Raw genomic sequence first — 19,988 nt, 5'->3', positions numbered from 1 at the left:
AGTGAGCGCACACACACACACACACACACACACACACACACACACACACACACACACACATATCTGCACTGTTTACTCCCACGTTCACGGAAGAATGACCAATCTTTTGTCTTCGCGTCCAAACACAAAATGCACACAACACAATGAAACATAAGTGAACGAAAATCAAACTCTAATGGCGAAAATAAGAGGGAAAAAATCACATCGCAACGTGCAGTGAGGGTGGAAGGAAGCATGAAGTGTGGGGTGAAGGAATGCTGCTTGACTGAAGGAAGGAAGGAAGGAAGGAAGGAAGGAAGAGAAGAGAAGGAGGGGGAATGGCTTACCTCAGCTCAGCCTTGCCACTTGGATAAATAAATTCCTTCGAGATTGAGAAGCAGTACACTCTCTCTCTCTCTCTCTCTCTCTCTCTCTCTCTCTCTCTCTCTCTCTCTCTCTCTCTCTCTCTCTCTCTCTCTCTCATTACTGTTTTTCATGCATCCTGTTTATAAATGTATCGCGATTTCCTTTTTGTTCCTTGGCCTTGAAATCTTAAAAGGCGATTCAATCCTTTACACACTCGCTGGAAACAGGATACGACACACACACACACACACACACACACATACCCTCTTCTCTCTCCTTCACCGCATATCCTCCTCCTCCCATCCTACTTTCCTCCCTCTCCTTATCGTATCCTACTCTCCTTCCTCTCTTTATCCTGTCCTATCCATCCTCCCTCTTCTTCACATATCCTACCCTCCTCCTACGTCTTTATTTATACTATCCTCCTTCCTCCCTCTCCATATTTTCTCCTCTCTTATTTTCATTTATCCTATCATCTTTCCTCTTCTCCCATATCCTTCCCTCCTTTACCTATCCTATCCTATCCTACCCATGTTACCCCTCCTCTCTTGTTTTCTACCACTTCTCCTCCTCCTCCTCCTCCTTCACACTTCACCACCATGTATTATAGCCCTGCTCCTCTTCCCTGTCCCTCAACAACCCTCCTCTTCCCTTCCCCTCGCGCCACTCCCCCTCACTCGGCCAATGATAAGAGGCAGTTCAAATAAATATTGGATTTCGTTGAGTTTCCAGGTCGCTGCCTCGCCCATAAGAGGACCCGCTTGTGAAGTGCCAGAAAACCAACCAGTCAGTCAGTCAGTCAGTCAGTCGCCACTTGACCACTGTACTGACTGAACTACTGACTGACTGGATCCCGTCACGTGCATCACTGAGGGGATAACTAATGCCATCATACATACCAAGTACTATATTCTGACACTTCTGCGCAGCACCTCCACTAGTTGAAGTCACAGGGGTTTTTAAAGGTGTTTTTACCGTCCCAGTGACAAATTAACTAGATTTCTACGTTATCAACAGGTGAAATACTCTTGAGAACCTGGTTAATCATCTCTGCGGCCTTGGGAACTAGTCGTGGTGAGAGAGCAAAGGGTTTCTCAATACGGGGCCAGATAGAAAGTTACGAGGATTATAGGTACAGGAATAAATATAAGGGAATGAATTTAAAGTTGCTAGTAATATGATTCTGACACGTGGTGCCCGGAGGAGAGGAAGAAGGGGAGGAGGAGCTGCACTACTGATACAGGAAAAAACGTGGATGTTTGGAGGAATATGAGTAAGGGTGTATATGAAAATGAAAGGATCTTGAATGAATATGAATGACACTATAATGATGATGGTGGTGGCAGTAGTAGTAGTAGTAGTAGTAGTAGTAGTAGTAGTAGTAGTAGTAGTAGTAGTAGTAGTAGTAGTAGTAATAATAATAATAATAATAATAATAATAATAATAATAATAATAATAATAATAATAAGTAAACAAAGGACTTAACAAAAAATGATACACGGTTCACATCACTAATTAAGGCGAGGCAGGTATACATAATTAGGAGGAAATTTTGAGATAAGGAAGACTGGGGAGGGAGGGAGAGAGAGAGAGAGAGAGAGAGACCCTCCCACACACACACACCACTCATCACCTCTCAATTTCCCCCTTTTCCCCTCGCAAACACCAAGGCAGACGGGGTGGGTAAATATTGTGCAAGATGTCACGACCGCCAGATGTCGCCCGCCAGACGCTGTGCCTCCCTTCACTCCTTCCCTTCACTCCCGGTAAGCAATCACACACACGCACTGATGAAAAGGAAGCGAATAACACCGAAGAACTTGAAGGAAGACGCCGTAACAGGCAGGTGAAAACAGAGAAGGACGGCGAGGTAACAGGTAACAGAGGCAGATGAAGACTGAGGTAACAGTGACAGGTAAAGACAAGAGACCGATAAAGACAGTGAGGTGGAGGACAGTAAGGTGACAGAGGGAGGTAAAGACAGTAAGATAGAAAAGGAGAACATAGCAACAAAATGACAGATAGACAGAAACAAAATCACAACCAAGGGCACCAAGGCAATGACTGGAGGATGGTACGACAATAGACAGATAGACAGAGGTGAAACTTAAAAGATACAGTAACAGCGAAGTACAAAGACTAAACGAAGGGTGCAGCGACAGAAAGACACGAAGCAATGCATGGTAAGTACATCGACAAACCAGAGAAAGGAAGACACAAAAAATATAAACGCTACAATATTAACAGACAAATAAAATCAACAGACAGGACAGGCAGAAAGACGCGCTCAGTAAATGCCAAGCCACAGAGAAGTAGGATAAAGATAAGATTACCAGAAAGATTACATGAAAACACACAACCTCATAAACCATTCCCAAGCAGACAGGTGAGCAGAGAGACACAAGTGGACAATAATCAAAACAGTGGGGAAGGTAAAATCTAAATGTATTAATTAAACGCAATGCTACGGATCCTTCCATGCTCATTTACTGCAAGGGCCTAATCTGCCTGCATTACCATTGTTAATTAAATCCCCTCGCCTCTCGCAGGGATAACCACGCTAAAATTGCATCAAATAATCACGGTACAGGATCGTGTTAGAAGACACTTCTGCACTGCACCTCCACCACTTTCAAAAGGCTGTAGTTGAAGTGACACGGGTTTTAAGGGTGTTTGTACGGTTCTAGTGATGAGTTAACAAGATTTCTACATCATTAATGGAAGTGAGAACCCGGCAAATCATCTCTGTGGAGTTTCAAAAGGCTTCAGTTGACGAGACACGGGTTTTTAAAAGTGTTTTTCACGGTTCAAGTGACAAAATAACAACAAGATTTTTACACCATAAATAGAAGTGAAAACCCGGCAAATCATTGACGTTCAAAAGGCTCTCGTTGAAGTGACACTGGTTTATAAAGGTGTTTTTACGTTTCTAGTGACAAATTAACAAGATTCCCACATCATTAACAGGAGTGAGAACCCGGCGGCAAATCATCGCTGTGACCTTCTAAAATAGCCATAGTGAGAGAACAGGCCTCGTTTCTTGAGTAGTACTAGAGATGGATCTATCCGGCAGGGGGAAGGTCTCAGAGAAGGTTTGCAGGTGCAGTGAAGGAAGGCATGCTTGTTTTGGGTGTGAGTGAGGAAGGCGCTGACGACCAAGCACGCTGGAGAAAGTTGATCCGCTGTGGCGACCTATAACGGCAGCAGCAGAAAGATAAGGAGGAGAGGAGAGGAGAGGAGAGGAGAGGAGAGGAGAGGAGAGGAGAGGAGAGGAGAGGAGAGGAGAGGAGAGGAGAGGAGAGGAGAGGAGAAGAAGAAGAAGAAGAAGAAGAAGAAGAAGAAGAAGAAGAAGAAGGAGGAGGAGGAGGAGGAGGAGGAGGAGGAGGAGGAGGAGGAGGAGGAGGAGGAGGAGGAGGAGGAGGAGGAGAGGAGGAAGAGGAAGAAGGAGACGGAGGAGGAGGAAGAAGGAGACGGAGAAGGAGGAGGAGGAAGAAGAAGGAGAAGAAGGAGAAGGAGAAGGAGGAGGAGGTATTAGATAAACAAATAAATTATAAAATAAAATAAAATCAACAGGAGGATGGTTGGTTTTGTGGTCCAGCGCTCTTCTCGCCTCCTAAAGACTATGGGTTCGATTTCAACCTACTACAGTTTCTCGGTGGAACAGATGGCGTTCTATTGAATATACACCACTAGGCGCCGGCGGCACCGTGACTCAGGAGCCGCCTTGTGTAGATCAACTGGCCTTTTGTTATCTCCTTAATATGTTCTTATGTTCAGTTCATTTAAATAAGTATTGAACATAACCTTGGAGTGTCTATTTGTTACACTCTTAATACAAGAATTTTAATCTCTCTCTCTCTCTCTCTCTCTCTCTCTCTCTCTCTCTCTCTCTCTCTCTCTCTCTCTCTCTCTCTCTCTATACTAATGCACTTCCTAGGTCAGAAGTTAGAGGTCACAGCTTCCAAGTACACGTGTCTCCCTCAATCTGACCTTCGGAAACTGTAATTATTCAACACATTATTTACTGAAGAATATTCATCTCCCCATGCATTAAATATATTTCATTAATTTGTCACACTCCTCAACACTGAAACACTTGGTTAAATTCTCCCGTCGTAGTATTACCTCAATAAATTGCATCTTATTACTCCACAAATCTGCTTATGTTGTTACTTCCGTCGGAATCTTGATCACTTGGTAGTTGTATAACACTAGAGCTAACTGAAATCCCTGAGGAACCCCACTATAGTGACATCAGAAGTCTTAACTATATCTCACCTGTAAGTCTGCATCATACAGTTAACCCTTTGACTTATTTTGAGACATGTTTACTTGTTCCACAGCCACCTCCAATCTTTAAACTAGGAAGGAATGGCAAAATTTATTCTCTTTAATCCCCTTTCTTTCTTGTAGATGCTTATAAAGATTTCATGCATTACTTCCAGTTTTGTTGTTTTGTATCGCAGTGAAAGGGTTAGGCTATAGTTTTTTTTTTTTTTTTTAGTAAGACGATTTGGCGAAGGGTAACAAAATGACAGTAAAAAAAAAAAGCGGGGGGGCCTTTTTTTTTTTTTTGCTGTCTTTTTGTTACCCTTCGCCAAATCGTCTTACTAAAAAACGGCCCACTGAGGATGCCAGTCACAAAAGATAATCACCACAAAGAAAAACAAGGTGTCTCAGTGTCTTAGTTCCATCCACTATTCCACAAACATTTTACAGTTACGCCTGTCTACCCTGTTCATTTACTATCCACCATTCCACAAACCTTAAATGCTCCAATTAAACCACAGTCTATCCTGCTCTGTTCCATCCACTATTCCGTAAACTTTACATGCTAGTTAAATCAGTCTATCCTGCTCTGTCCCACCTATTCAAGACTCCTTACAGCCTTCAGTCAAGCCAGTCTATCCTCCTCTGTTCCATATTTCTATTTCAGACTTTATCATTTAGCTAAGTCAATCTATCCTGCTTTGCTCCACCTCCTACTCTACAAACCCTACATTCTACAATTAAGCCTGTTCATGTTTAACTATCCCACGAACTTTCACCACTAAAACCTAACGATAGTCCCTGATGAGATACACTATCAATCGCCACACGGAAAATAAGGCGTGTATTTAGGTGCTCTTCGCCATTATCTAGTGATATCTCCTCCTATCTGATATACAGCCCATTAAAATGAATTAGTGAGACAAGACCGTACAATTACTTGAACCTAACCTGTGATTCGCAAATAAGCTTATCATTCTCTCTCTCTCTCTCTCTCTCTCTCTCTCTCTCTCTCTCTCTCTCTCTCTCAATAACAGCAAGCACTTCTCGTAACAATGATGCCAAACTAATTACGTAGTAACCGTTACTTATTAATGACCTATCGCCATTCATTAAAAAAAAGTTTATATATCTTGATGTATGAAAAATACTGAATATCAATCTCCTTTAATTAAAAAGTACACTTACTTTTGCTAATCTTCCTTACTTATATTCATCTTCAAGGGTTTTCACTACTCATCCATACTTTCATTTATTCTCTTTCTTCTGGTCAGACGAGGAAGGATGAAGACTAAAGCAAACACAACATCCACACATAGCCCTAAAACAAAAGAAACACGAGACTTCAACTAACACCAGAAGCCACAACGAGCCGTCCACGTCAATTAATATGAAATACCCAACCCACTGATGGCGTTCGGTAAGACTCAACTTCATTTTACCCCTCATTCCTTTCATCCCTTCAGTAATCGTCCGGCGCTGGGTGTGGGCAAAGCGCGAGCACTGAAAGGCGGACAGGCAGTAGATCACGTGATGGAGTTGGCAGGAGACTTTCTGGGAGGTAGCCTATTACTCCCTCCACCCATCTCGAGAGAGAGAGAGAGGGAGGGAGACTTGGAGGAGAGGGAACGAGCAGGTGGGGGGGAAGGGAAGGAGGTGTGCTTTAGTCAGTCAATCGCCTCTGCTTCTCTCTCTCTCTCTCTCTCTCTCTCTCTCTCTCTCTCTCTCTCTTGTGCAGTAAAGAGGATTTAAGTCAACATGTCAAATTATCATTAACAGGTTAGTAAAACACACACACACACACACACACACACACACACACACACACACACACACACACACACACACACACTACATAAAACAATGAATGACAAGAAAAAATGTATATAACAAAAAACAGGAAGAACTCGTCCAATTTACATGAAAAAAATGAATGAATAAGAAAAACAATACGAAGAAATATGACAAAAAAAAACCGGAGAGGCTCATCATTTTTTTACACGAGAACCAACTCTGAGCATCTCTAAATGTCATGCACACTCACTATACAGAACATCCATCCCTGCCCTCTCTCGCCAACACGACTGCCTCAGATCCCGCCCGCCCGCCTGCCTGCCTGTCAGCCTGCCTGTCCCTTTCACAATAGCGGAGACACTCAGGCTAATCCCTATTCCAGCAGTTCCCTCGCTTGCCTTTCAACCACACGCGTAAGGAAAGGAGTACAACCGTGCCCCTCTTCATCTGCCTAACAATGTCTGATCACCTGTGCTCGAGAAGACGTACAGATTTGGATAGGAAGATTTGTAGGAGGAGGAAGCAGGAGGTAGTAAAGGTGGTGGTGAATGCCTACAACAACTTTCACCAGCACTTCTCGCTTCAGGTTAGAAAGAATGGATAGATACAAGTGAAATAAAAAAAAAAAAAGTTTCATCAAGTGTTTGTTTCCCGCAGGAATCTGAGTCAGGCCACTCCTAACCGTCGCCTCAGTGAGCGGCAATCTCTCCCAGACATTCCAGCTGCCGCGGCGTCCAAGTTCCAGAGTTTTTCGCGTATTTCATTAATGCTACACGCCTCGTTCGGCTGGAGAGGAAGCACCCCAGCTGGCGCCAGTTCAACCCAGTAGGGCGGACACGCACACCCACGTTCACCCAGGCACACACGCACTCAGCAAACACCACTCCACATGCTGAGCGAGGTGAGGCGTGGGAGGAAGAGAGAGGAGACAGGTGAGGTAGTGATCAACGTCTACCTGTAACGCAGTACATGTGCATCTCGCCTCACACACCTGCTTCCGGAAATTAATCTCATGGGTTTACCTGTACTCACTTTCGCCCAGCCTTGCACACCTAGGCCTGAGTAATGGTACAGTTAGGTGAGGGAAAAGAAGAGGATTTACCTGTTCTTGAAGTTCAGCGGCCCCAAGACGAGAGGATAACCTTGAGAGACAGACAAACCCTTCGCACGCCTAGGATGCCGCTCTAAATTTATATCATCTCACGGGATTATTCACACTAAAATTTTGCTATATTACAAGACATATGTACACTTTAACCATATATATAACTATGTATAAGTTTTGATATATATCATACGCTAACAACATTAACAAAGTCGAAAACGTGGCAGCCTCAACACACACACACCTCCCGCACAGACACAAGTTTGCACTGAGCTCGCCTGGCTGGCTATAGACTCGGGAACCTGCCTCTTCCCGGTACCTACCTGCGCGCGCACAGCGGGATCCGATGCTTTCTATCTCCCGTATCTACGTTAGTTCTTGTCTTTCATCGATATGCACACACACTAACTCACACACAACGCACTCACAAGCTTAAAGTAACCAATAGCAAGACATAGATAGGGAGAGTGAGTGAGATAGGAGTCATTCAAACCTCTTAGCGTCCCCCCCTCCTCTTCCCTTCTCCCGTCCCCCGGCCAGCTGACGAGAGAGGGAGAGGAGAGGAGGGGAGAGGGGAAAGAGGGGGAGGGGAGGGGGAGAGAAGGAGAGTCCGTGACCAGCCTCTTCATCCATCCTCGTCCTTTCCACCTGCAGGAGTCCGAATTGAGAGTCCATCCAATTGACACTTAAACAATAGTCTGCTCCCAGTCATGTTCCGTGCTATATTACGTGTGCTGGGTGTCAGGGATCGTTCATGTCACTGTGTGTGTGTATATATGTGTGTGTGTGTGTGTGTGTGTGTGTGTGTGTGTGTGTGTCCCTCCTCTTGTAGACGTGTTTATTATCATGGCTTACTAGGCAATGTTATTATAAAGCAAGAGCTGAAACATATGGCGCGGATTACACGAAAAATAACTCATCGATATTCAGAAACATGAAGAAAACATAAGAGGAGGAGGAAGGACAAGAGGAGGAGGATGTCAGTGTGGGGAAGGTGTGTCCTCGTCACCCCCATCACCAGCAACCCCAGCAACACCACCTACACCTCCCACGGACGCCGAGACAACTCCATTTCACCCTCCAGCGAACGAAGACGACCTTAGCTAACGGCGTGAATCCCTCTCTAGTCCAATCCCCACCACCTCTCTCTCTCTCTCTCTCTCTCTCTCTCTCTCTCTCTCTCTCTCTCTCTCTCTCTCTCTCTCTCATAGTCTTTTTCAATCTCATTATTGAAATCTGTTTACATTCGCGCCCATAAATTCGCTTTTTACTCTGCTCCTCCCTCCTCCTCTACTTACAGCCTCTTTCTTGCATCCCTCCTTTTCCTCCTCGTCCTTCTAGACACCATCACCATCATCCCATTCTCCACGTCATCAAAGAGGGGACCATCATCCACTACGCAGCGAAATGGCAGGTAACTAGCGAGAGAGGAGGCGCCCCTGGATGAAATGAGGCTCCCTCGTGCCCATTCAAGCCCCGGAGACACACCACTTCACACACATACACCTCATTAATCTCCAACGCTCCTGTCATGCCATATGCTCCCCCATTCCCCTTCCTACCTTACCCTGATGATTGGTGAGACGTTGCACCTCCGATACCTGAAGGAGATGGTGGTAGTGGTGGTGGTGGTGGAAGAACGCAAAGTAGGATAAACACAACGAAAGAGCCAACAATAGTAGACTTGTTGGGTCGTACGAGGTTGTGTGGGGTCAGGTATGTTATCTAATCTAAAGTAAGACAGTATTATATAGTAAGTAGGAGGAGGGGATGGACATGAAGGACGTGGACATAGTGGAGGAGGAGGAGGATGTGCACGTGGATATGGAGAAGGAGCAGGAGGAGGAGGACATGGAAGAGGAGGACGAGGGGGTGGACGTGGGCATGGATGAGGAGGAAGAGGAGGAAACATAAGGAGCGTTCTTACTTTAACAATTTTTTTATTGCACAAGAAAATTAAAATAGAACTATTCGTTTCTCATTTCAGAGTCTCAGCACAGAATTATCCAGACAAGACGACTTAAAGCAGAAGATGCAGTTCCAAATCATCATGAATATTGAAAAGAATAGAATAACCATCTTCGTGCATGTAAGACCTTTCTCGAGGAGTCGTAATAACTTAAAACTCTCCTCTGTAAGCCATAACATGAAAACTTTAACATCAAAAACACACAAAAAGAAATGAATCATGAAGAACGTGTTATGAGAGAAAAATTATTAACTCATTCACTGCTATTTGGTACACCTTTCCTTAATCACCAACCACTCTGGGACATTTCTTCTCGTTTGACAGTCATAGCCAACCATTAGAGAATACAAACTCTATCCTTTGGCATTCCTTTATTTATTGTAGGTGCTTATTAAGATTTCATACATTCCTTTTAGTGATGTGAATTGCTGCATATCTCAGTGAAATGGCTAAATGGATGAAAGAAAGAGAAAAGAGAGAAAGAAATTAAACTAGAAAATTCAGTAAGCATCATGTCCTAACCCCCTTAACACAAACCTAATGCTATATCTCACAGCACACAGTCACCCTTAACACAACAAAACCACAATAAAGAAACGCCCACAGCCACCATACCTAGCCGAGCACACCAGACAAAGGGAAATAGAGTGACTAAAAAACTGAAAATAACACCGCGACAACTGCCCCCTCTGTAGAACTTTCAGTAGAAGCTAAAAATAAAACAAACAGGGGACCGCTCAACACACAGCACCTCCTCCTCCTCCTCCTCCTCATCCAGGGACGCACCGGAGAGACGAAAATAATGCAGACCCCGAGAACAGCTGTGGCCGGGTGTGGGGTGCGAGGGCTGTTTAAAAAGTTCCCCCTCCTCAGGTGTGAGAAGGCTGAGCGGAAAGACTGGTATGCTAACTAGAGGCTGGGTACTGAAGGAGCAAGGAGGGAGAAAGCGTGTGGCAATCTTTGGGTACTTGTAATCTGTGTTTGTGAGTTTTTTTAATTGTTTGTTTAGTTTGTTAGTTGGTTATCTATTTATGTCTATTTATCTATCCATTTGTGTCTATCTGTCTATCTATCTATCTATTTACACTATCAAGCAAGAGTTTGTACAATTAAAGGTACACACACAAAATTTTGCCTATTATTATCACCTTAATTTTTTTTTCTGTATTATGAATCTGTATACCCACTAACCACTACCACTACTACTACTATAACTACTTCTACGATGACTCCACTTCCCTCACTACCACTACCATTACTACTTATGTCACGAACTCCCCTTCCACCATCAAAATCACCAACCAGCAGTAACAGTTTGGGGTTCCGTCGCAGTCCGTTCCCCGCTACACAAAGCCCCCATGTCCTTACCGCCAAACTATAAGGTCAATAACAATAAGACTTTCCTGAACCCGTGTTGTACTGTAAAAGGTCAATTCCATACGGGTTTTGACAGGACCACTAATGCACTCTGAATCGATTCTTTCATCCACAGACGCGACTCGGAAGGAGGAAAAGGAGGAGGAGGAGGAGGAGGAGGAAGAGGAGGACTACCACAATATTATCTTGACAGCAACAGGAGCAGACTCACCGCCTCTTAAAATGTAATATGAGAGAGATTCATGGTCTCTCTCTGTCTCTCTCTTTCTCTCTCTCTGCTTCTTTCCCCCTACATCAATCCTTTATTCATTTCCTTCCCCTCTTTCCTCAAAATTCCCCCTCTCGCAGCTATTTATCCCTTTTTCCTCCTCCTTTCAAAGCTGCCTCTTCCGCTCTTTGCTGCACCCTCTCACCTCTCCTTTATCCATGCCCCTTTAAAACTGATCAGAGAAATGCGAGTTATAACCATCTCAACTACACCAAACAATAGCAATAGCCGTTTACCACCGCACTGCTCCACCTCCTCTTCCACCACCACCACACCACCACCACCTCCTCCTCCACCGCGGGAGTCAATTAGAACACCAGAGTTTGGTTATTAACACGGGGCAACATTTAACGTCACCATCGGAGAGAAACACGTTAGTAGGCGCTTTGTGTGTGTGTGTGTGTGTGGTAACAATGGTATTCTTCGCGACTATGAAACGCGCTGTGCTGTTGAGACGCGAAATACGAGTGTCATAATGTTGGTTTTACACTCGTTTTGTCCCCATTACGTCACTGTTAATGGTGATCTTTGTACGTAATTACGCTGACGGGCTTGCCAATGCAGGTCACAGTGCGTACTGCTGACGTTGGCGAAGTTTGAAAGTTTTTAAACACACTAGTTTTGTGGTGATGAATGTTTAGGATCTTAATCATGGCCGCATATTTGACCATATTCCGACACGCTTGTACGCCGCACCTACACTACTCTCAGAAGGCTCTCTGTTTTTAAGGGTGATTTTAAGGTTTTAGTGGCAGGTTAACAAGATTTCTGCATTATTAAGAGAATAAACAGTCTTGAGAACACGGCTAATATCGATGTGGCCTTTGAAAATAGTCGCGGTGAAAGAGGAAAGCGTTTTTAAATACGGGCCTTTGTCGTGGCTACTTGTAATAGGGTTTAATGGACATTATTAGGGGTTCATTGAGGTGTTTTTGATTCTAATGATGACTTAGGAAGGTGTGACGGAAAACGAACTGCTAATTTTGTGCTAATACAAGTTTAGGATGAAATTATTAATCGTGAGCGCATCTTATCTTGGCTACTTGTAATAGGATTTAGTGGAAGATATTTGGGGTTCTCAGGTGTGCTTTATAATTCTACTGATGGCTCAGGAAGGTGTGAGAGAAACGAATTGTACGATGTGGTAAGAGGGAGATGACGAGGCGGTTATGAAACATGAACGAACCATACGACGAAGCATACAATGACTTGTGAAATAAGGCAGTGTTACAGTCGTCTTGTCTTTACAGAAGGATTCAGTATCATTAACGCGGTAAATACTAATGAGGACCTGACTAATTACCTCTGCGGTCTTCAAAAACAGTCCTTACGAGAGAAGAGATAGGTCTTTCATAAATATTGGTCCTGGTTCTGTGTAAGTTATGGTGTTAACTGGATAAGACTGTATAGACATTAAAACCTTGATAGTGCTTTATTTAATATCTAAAATTCTGCTTCAAACTAATTATCCTGCAGCTAATAGGCACTAAAAACAAGCTCTCCCTCCTCCTCCTCCTCCTCCTCCCTCTCCTTCCCTACTAATCTCCCCTCATTTTCTCATTACTTATGCCCCTTCCCCGATCTTCCCCTCCCATTCGTACCCATATCTAGTATCACTAAATGCTTGTTTAAAGAAATAAATGCTACTGCTAGAGTCGAATATGAAAAAAATAACAACAAATGAATAAATAATGACCCCATTCACTACAACAATTAATCTTTCATTTGCAATTTAAAGACATCAAAAGCTCTTCGTTGGTGGAAAATGTTATTAGTGATAAATAATTATTGCTCTCTCTGCTATCACTGCGGATATTATTGAAATAACAGTAGCGTTTCCATCCGAGGTCTACGTTAGGTTACTTGGTAGGTTAAGCTTAATTCATTTCATTAATACCATTGCTAGTCCCTTCATTGTGTCGATCACGATTTAAAGTACCGTTAATATAGAACTATAGATAGGTGAAATACTATGCATCATCCAAGAACATCACGGAATGGGGAGTGTTCAGCGTTGCCAGATGTCACCAGCGGCTTAGTCTTTCGGCCCAGAGCCTGGATTATTGTCGTAAATCGTAAATCACATTTTTTTTTTTACTGGGACTTGCAACAGTTACACATCAATACAGTAATTCATTTTGTTGTTAATAAAAAAATGTATTTTATTATTCTTGTCGTTTAATTCTTGGTAAATAAGACAATAAATTACTTTTTTTTTCTTTTTTTTTGGGGGGCAGCACGAAAGCACTGTAAAATCAAGCAGAATTTTCGAAAAATTTCTACTTATGTTATAGCATCTGCTGAGTACCTGCTTTTGGTATGTTTTTTTTAACACTTACCTGAGAAGTGAAGTGTCTTCGCTGCACAATCGCCCGTCCACTCTGAACAAAGCGCCACGTCTGGGCTAGTAAACAGAACCTTGGCAAGTCTTGGACACAGGACCTTCGCTGAGGTCCCACTTAATTTACACTTCGATTACATTTTATCGGAGGAGAGATTGGTATACCGGAGGCAAGTACTTAACAAATGTAAGCAGTAATATATGTAGAATTTTTATTTATTTATCTTTTTTATTTATTTATTTTTTTTTTCTTTTTCGATAACACATCCCTGCTTGAGTTCAGTGTTTTCATGCATTTTTTTTTTTTTTTTTAAGAGGCGGAATTTTCAGTTAGTCATTAATTTTGTCTCGTTTACCAATAGATAAAATGATAAAATTGGTCAACTACATTTTCATTAACATTATTACTTACTGCTACAAGTCAGTAAGTATCGTAAATGGAATTTACGATATTTGCATGGGAAAGTGTGACTTTTTTTACATAATTAATTTAGATTTTTCAAACAAATTCAGTGATCTTTAACACATTTATACTATTTTGCACTGATGACAACCCAGGTAACCCCTGATAAGTGTCGCCACCTGTCCTGGCGGGAACAGGGAACCAGTGAGCTTTGAAAGTATGTAATGACAGATAAAGACGCCCTAACTTGCTTTATTTTTAAATCGTATCGTCTTCACCAGTGAAAAAGTAAGCTGCGAACACTATTTATGATGAATGATTTATGAGGATGCACGATATGCTGGAGTTTTCAAGAATGATTTCATTATTCGAGTGACTTCAGGATCAAATAAGTTACTGGGGTTTTTCAAGGATGTTTTCATTATTCTAGTGATAGGTTAACAGGCTCTAATGGAAGTTACTGGGATTTTCAAGAATGTATGTACATCATAATTAATTTCGAGACAGTAACTATTTATTCTTGGCCAAAAATAAGATGCCTTTTTAATCATAGCCTGTATAAAATAGGAATAACGATAACCATGCCCTATTCAAGTATAGAAGGGTGTGATATAAATACTACAACACGTTATTATTCCCCAGAGAGAGAGAGAGAGAGAGAGAGAGCTGATAGTGCGATGGGTATCACACAATACCCATAATATTCACAAACACTCCGGAGTAACACCAGTCTGATTATAAAAGCCCTTCTGTATTAAAATTATACAGACTGTAAGTGACAGTCTTTTATAAATGGAAATAAAGTAATTTAAATGGCTTACAGAATGAAAAGCAAAATCGGCCAGGGAAACTAGCTCATAAAGGCGCGCCATTTCTGTCTTATATTGCTCATATGTGGATTTAAACATGCTTACATACTGCCTGCCCACATCATTATCTGTTAGTTTATTCCAGTTACTAACCGCTCTTGGATTAAAGAATATAACTGGATTTAAACGGGGGGAATAAAACACTATACTATACCTTTAAAAGTCTTACTGGAGTGCTTCACAAATACTGTTGGTTTTTAAGGTACACTTCGCTATTACAAGGCACTATTTTAAATCTCTTAATTTTTAGGATTTTCATCCACACAGGAGTTACAACTTGGAAATTACTCTACTTTCGTTTACCTAACAATAACCATACATGAACTAATATACTCTGTACTCTTAGAAATTCCTTTTGTTCATATTTTTTTTCCTTTCCCTCCAGGCATCACATGAATTTCAGCCATCTGAGCTAGTTTTGGAATGGGTTATGACAAGTCAGGTACATTAGATTAAGTTACTACAGCTAACTAAACCTTCCCTAACCTAATCTAACATCACTTCACCTACCCAAAAGTAGCAACGGTGCCTAATGATTATGTGAAGCTTCTTTAGTTTTAGATTCCCTATACTCACCAGAATCATTTATTTGCATTAAAAACAATTGATTCCACACGTTGCATTACATAATATGGCCAGCACCAAATTTATATTTAAAGGTAAACATCTGATAATGCCACAAGTATCAGCTCAAGAGGTGCTTGGCTCACTGTATAACCCAGGCACTTGTTGGTGGCTCTCTATTTCATAACTCATTGTCACCATAAGGCTAATAGCTACAAAGGTTTTAATTTATGTATAGTAACGATAAGTACTTTCTGTATAGCTATAAATATATAAATCACAATAATAATGACATACTCAGCCTGAAATAATATATATAACTAAGATAAGGCCTTCTTGAGATCATTTGTGCATAAGTAATATTCAAAAGAACATTACCTCATCAAAATTTCCTTCCTCAACTCTGGCAGTCACTCCTTCAACCCTGAAATCATTCTGGACGGCAAATAAAACGCACAACCATTCTTTTCTCTCCATATAGATTCACACACCCTGACTTCTTCTCATCTCTCTTATCACTCTTTCACCAGCTCAAAAACCTTAACAATATTTCCTCCTCTTCTCACACATACATACAAATTTCTTCTCCTTTCACAACCTTCAGTTTATTTCTACCCATTAACACATTCATGCCCCTTTCCATACATGTTCTTTCTCTTAGCTTATTTTACTAAACACTCACATATATCTTCACACTCAGACATTTTTCTTGAGCATAAGGACATTAATCATGACCCCAACCTCCACCAGGGCAGGCAGGACTGAGGTGAGGCCAAACACCCACCAGTAGAGTCGGCAGTCCCAGGTGTCCAGCACTAAGTAGGCCAGGCTGATGGAGGCACCGCTGTGGCAGGTAATGGCTAAGGCATGGCTAAGGAAACATACCAAGATTATGTAAATGAAAAAAATTTAAAAAAGCTTTTGTACAGCATCACATTGTACATACTCCTCACAAAGACGCATGATGCATTCAGTGGAGGCTTCCAGAGAGGCATTCCTAAACCTGCCACACAAAAGGATACAGATAATGGAGGGCAAACTGGCGAACATGGAGACACCCGAGATAAAGCCAATGAGCTCCAGGGCAGTCAGTGCTATTCCTGCCACAAGCCCTCCCAAGAACCTGGAATAAAAAAAGTATTGAACTTTATTCCTTATACAAAAAGCATGTCTTGTTTTTATCCAAGTAAGATAAGCACAGCTGGCCAAGGTAATTCCTGGTTAGCACCCTGAGATCTTTTAAGTGGTAGCCTTGTGGTTCCCCCAGTTTCTCACTGGACCTGCACCCAAAGGCGGGGCAGCATGTGAATGATCTTTGGCCATTCAGTGATTTCTGAAAAATGGTCACCTTCTGGTGGGACTCCAAGTTAGGTTAGCAAGCTTACCACAAAACTTAAAACAAAGCATGCTTCTCAAAGACAACATACTTTAGGAATGCTTATCAAATAAATCAAGGCAGAAAAATTGTCATGAATATAACTACTGCTGAAGCAACATATATGATTCACCCACAGTCTTAAGCATCATGTGCTGCACTGACTATCACCAGCTATGTTCTCCTAGAGAGCCAAAATCTCATATGGTCTGATCTGTGGGTAAGGCCAAAATCTGCCACACAATCCATCCTTGCTCAAGGTAGACAGGAATTGCTTGCTGCAAATCTAATCCTGCCAAGAGCAGAAGTGAAGGTGATGCTACTGACAGGCAGTGTGAATACCTCTTAAAACAACAAAACCCTTACTTACTCTCCATCTCTCTTACTGTATTCACTGCTGGTGTACTCTACAGGGAGGCAGGCAAGCACATTCTCCTCCTGTAACATATGAAATTTAGTCAAGACTAACATGAACATAATTTTTTATAACTGTCTGATACACACATGCACATACCACATATTACTGCAATATTACAGATTCAGGCTAATGAAAAGTTAAATAATTCTGGCCAAATAGCTATCCTTTCTCTCACTTCCTTCATGTATTCTTCTATGTATATCTAATAGAAGATATGCAAACTTTGGAATATGTTTGCCATAAATGTGACCTTATTCTATGTTATACAAAAAAGTCACCCTTATGCGAATCACATGGAAAGCAACATGAGGCATGATAGCTGGGAACACAAGGAGCACAGGAGCGAACCAATCTACAAGCAGTATTTCTTCTTATGTGGTAAGTACTTTCTAAAATATGGTGTGCATTATCATAATAAATTTATATGCTGTCATCAAAGATCCTGATAATCTCTCATCTCTTTCTTCATGCAGGTAACTCTCATATCACACCTGCATTCCCCTCTTATCCAGGAGCCCACATATCTGCGATACTGAGGTGAGTACAATTTCTAATTCTTTGCTTTTTATTTTTCAAATGGTGTAATATGATATTAATACTGCATTATAGCTCTGTTTTGGTGAATTACAAAGGAGTGTTGTGAGATATAAGGGATTAAAAATGGAAGAGTGCTAGTGGTTACCCTGGCCATGAGTATGGTGACAAGCAGGACCAAGTGTGAGGTGAGGGTGAGGAACCGAGCAGGGATGAGGCCTGTCACTCTCATGGTGGGTCACTGGGCCTCGGTGTGTATCCAGAGACACCTCAGCTCCTGAAAGTATGAAGTTGGCATTAAAACAATTAGGTCACAGTGTACCTTCAGAGGGCCATTGCTTCAAATATAAAGACAAATGTTCAAGGAAGCTCAAAAAATGCCTACAGGTTCTAGTAAAGAGTGCAACTAATTGTACTTGCATTCAGATAATTAAATGATATATTGAAGAAGAAAATTCTATAATAAAATTTGGGTGTGTAAAGGTATTGTAAATGATATTGAATCCAACTGAATATACAGCAGAATAAATTCTACAGGGATTTTTATGTTCGCCATTTTGTTTAATCAAGACAGCACTCTATTCCCTACCTGCTTACAAGTTGTTCTTTTCCATCAGGAAGAGATGGTTGTCACTGTCTATGCACATAAACCAAAATTATTACCACTCATGACCGTTTGTGGGATAGGAAAACAACCTTTTTACACAACTGTATATTAAATTAAATAACTGGATGAATCACATATTATCACATTACTCTTAAAGACAGAAGGATGTGACACCCAAATGCTTATTTGAAAGAGAAATTCAGTTGTATAAATTTGTCAATGCGTTTCCAGAGGTGTACAAAATACTGTAACATCACTTGTCAATATATATTAATTGCTGGATCACATTATTTTTGAAAAGAAGTATCCATTTATGAGCTGACAATGAACTTTTTGTGACATTAAAATCTCACCCATGCCAACTGTGAAATTGCTGAGAAAACAAATATAATAATTAGAATATTAAATCACAACCCTTAATGAACAAAGGTGAAGAACTTCCTCATAATCCCCACATGTTAATTTCATATCAATTACTGCAGAATGACAATACAATCACTTCCCTCTACTGCACACCAGACAATCTTTCAGTAACACACTCATGACACGGCTGCCTCTGGATTATGAAAGGCTGGGATGACGTAAAGTGATAAGTAGGGGGGAGATTTTGACACGAGTGATGGATAAGAATGACTGGAGCATGATACTTCCCACATGCCACTGGATTAGGCTGGAATGAGACTGGGGTACTGGTGTTATATATGAGGGAGGCAAGTTTTGGGAAGTTTTGATACGTAAAGGGCAGGAATGACTGATATGGCACAACCAGCACTAAGCATCTTCAAACAGCATCTCCACCATGTCAGTCTTGGCACACTGCTCCTCCTCTAGTCTCTGGGGTCCTCCTATCTTCATGAGTGTGGGTACGCTCCTCAGGCGGGTGCGAGAGTCCGTTCTGAAGATACACTGAGGGTCTTTCCAGAAGTCCCTCCCTCCTACACCCACATACAGGAACACAGCATCCTCGGGGGCTTTCCCAAGGGCGCCCTTCACCACAGGCTCGGCTACCACACAGTCAGGGCACCAACTCTTGCCATTCGCGTCCTTTGATCCGCTGAACAAGGCGAATATGGTCTTCCCCGCCGCTTTCTGGGCTTCCATAGCCTCCACAAAGGCGTCAAAGCCCTGGACCTCAATAGTTTGGACCATTTTGCAGGTTGTGGATTCAGGAGTGAAAAGGACGGAGGGGTGTTGCTCGGCTGGCCAAGGGGGCGGTTATCAGGAACGTGGCGGAAGTTAACAATACTGATATAGGAATGTTTTGCTTTTTCCAAAGTTTGTCTTTGTGTTTATAAGATAAGGTGACATACATCATCTCTGCGAACTTACCTCAAACGGAGAGAAATCAATCGATACTGGGAATAATGACGCGTCCTGTTAGAATTAGAGATACAAGTTTCTCTTAATTATATCTTATACTGCCCTCTTGTTGTTCCTTCGAAATATAGTACTCAATGACGTTGTGTTCATGGCAATCGCATGCGTCACTACAAATTCGCTACATAAATAAAAGAAAAAAAGTTTCTTCTACATGTTTGTCTTCATGTGATTAAATTTAATTATTTTGAATTTATTAATTTGTGGCGTTATTTTTTTAGAGACTTTGTAGATATATTTTTTTTTTTAGTAAAAGACGCACGTGTTCATGACACAGAGATGAGGAAAACAGTCCCGTTGTGTGGATCAAACAGCTGTTATGCCAGCCAGACCGTTTAATTGCAAATACGGCTAAAATTATATTATTTCAAT

The 19,988-nt window shown here is 41.8% G+C and overlaps 2 protein-coding genes and 1 long non-coding RNA gene across 4 annotated transcripts in view; all 3 read right to left on the bottom strand.

Annotated features, from left to right (window-relative positions):
- Positions 1 to 7,791, bottom strand: part of LOC135106513 (uncharacterized) — a 120,514-nt gene extending 112,723 nt beyond the window's left edge. For both annotated transcript variants that reach the window (XR_010271337.1, XR_010271338.1), the window contains exon 1: positions 7,512 to 7,791. This is a non-coding gene — a long non-coding RNA (uncharacterized LOC135106513). The remainder of the gene's footprint in view (positions 1 to 7,511) is intronic.
- A 7,099-nt stretch (positions 7,792 to 14,890) lies between these two features.
- On the bottom strand, positions 14,891 to 19,930 carry LOC135106511 (transmembrane protein 107-like). The gene is made up of 5 exons (XM_064015604.1): positions 19,569 to 19,930; positions 17,781 to 17,909; positions 17,051 to 17,118; positions 16,328 to 16,428; positions 14,891 to 16,165 (listed from the first exon to the last, which is right to left on the bottom strand). Exons 2-5 carry the CDS (start codon positions 17,862 to 17,864, stop codon positions 16,002 to 16,004), a joined length of 417 nt encoding a protein of 138 aa, XP_063871674.1. The 5' UTR covers positions 17,865 to 17,909; positions 19,569 to 19,930; the 3' UTR covers positions 14,891 to 16,001.
- LOC135106512 (thioredoxin domain-containing protein 17-like) lies at positions 18,330 to 19,481 on the bottom strand. The gene has a single exon (XM_064015605.1). The coding sequence runs from the start codon at positions 19,386 to 19,388 to the stop codon at positions 19,011 to 19,013; it is 378 nt and encodes a 125-aa protein (XP_063871675.1). The 5' UTR covers positions 19,389 to 19,481; the 3' UTR covers positions 18,330 to 19,010.
- Positions 19,931 to 19,988: the final 58 nt, after the last annotated feature.

The sequence above is a fragment of the Scylla paramamosain genome, chromosome 13 (genome assembly GCF_035594125.1).
Source record: "Scylla paramamosain isolate STU-SP2022 chromosome 13, ASM3559412v1, whole genome shotgun sequence".
NCBI classification, from domain to species: domain Eukaryota; kingdom Metazoa; phylum Arthropoda; class Malacostraca; order Decapoda; family Portunidae; genus Scylla; species Scylla paramamosain.
This window is presented reverse-complemented; position numbering and strand designations above follow the sequence as displayed.

What these genes read in the sequence shown, in the direction of transcription:
- LOC135106511 (XM_064015604.1), bottom strand. Translation starts at nt 17,864, where the DNA reads ATGAGAGTGACAGGCCTCATCCCTGCTCGGTTCCTCACCCTCACCTCA. An exon ending in TCACCATACTCATGGCCAGG is followed by an intron (nt 17,119 to 17,780) that starts GTAACCACTAGC and finishes CATATGTTACAG; the next exon opens with GAGGAGAATGTGCTTGCCTG. An exon ending in TACAGTAAGAGAGATGGAGA is followed by an intron (nt 16,429 to 17,050) that starts GTAAGTAAGGGT and finishes TTTTTATTCCAG; the next exon opens with GTTCTTGGGAGGGCTTGTGG.
- LOC135106512 (XM_064015605.1), bottom strand. Translation starts at nt 19,388, where the DNA reads ATGGTCCAAACTATTGAGGTCCAGGGCTTTGACGCCTTTGTGGAGGCT.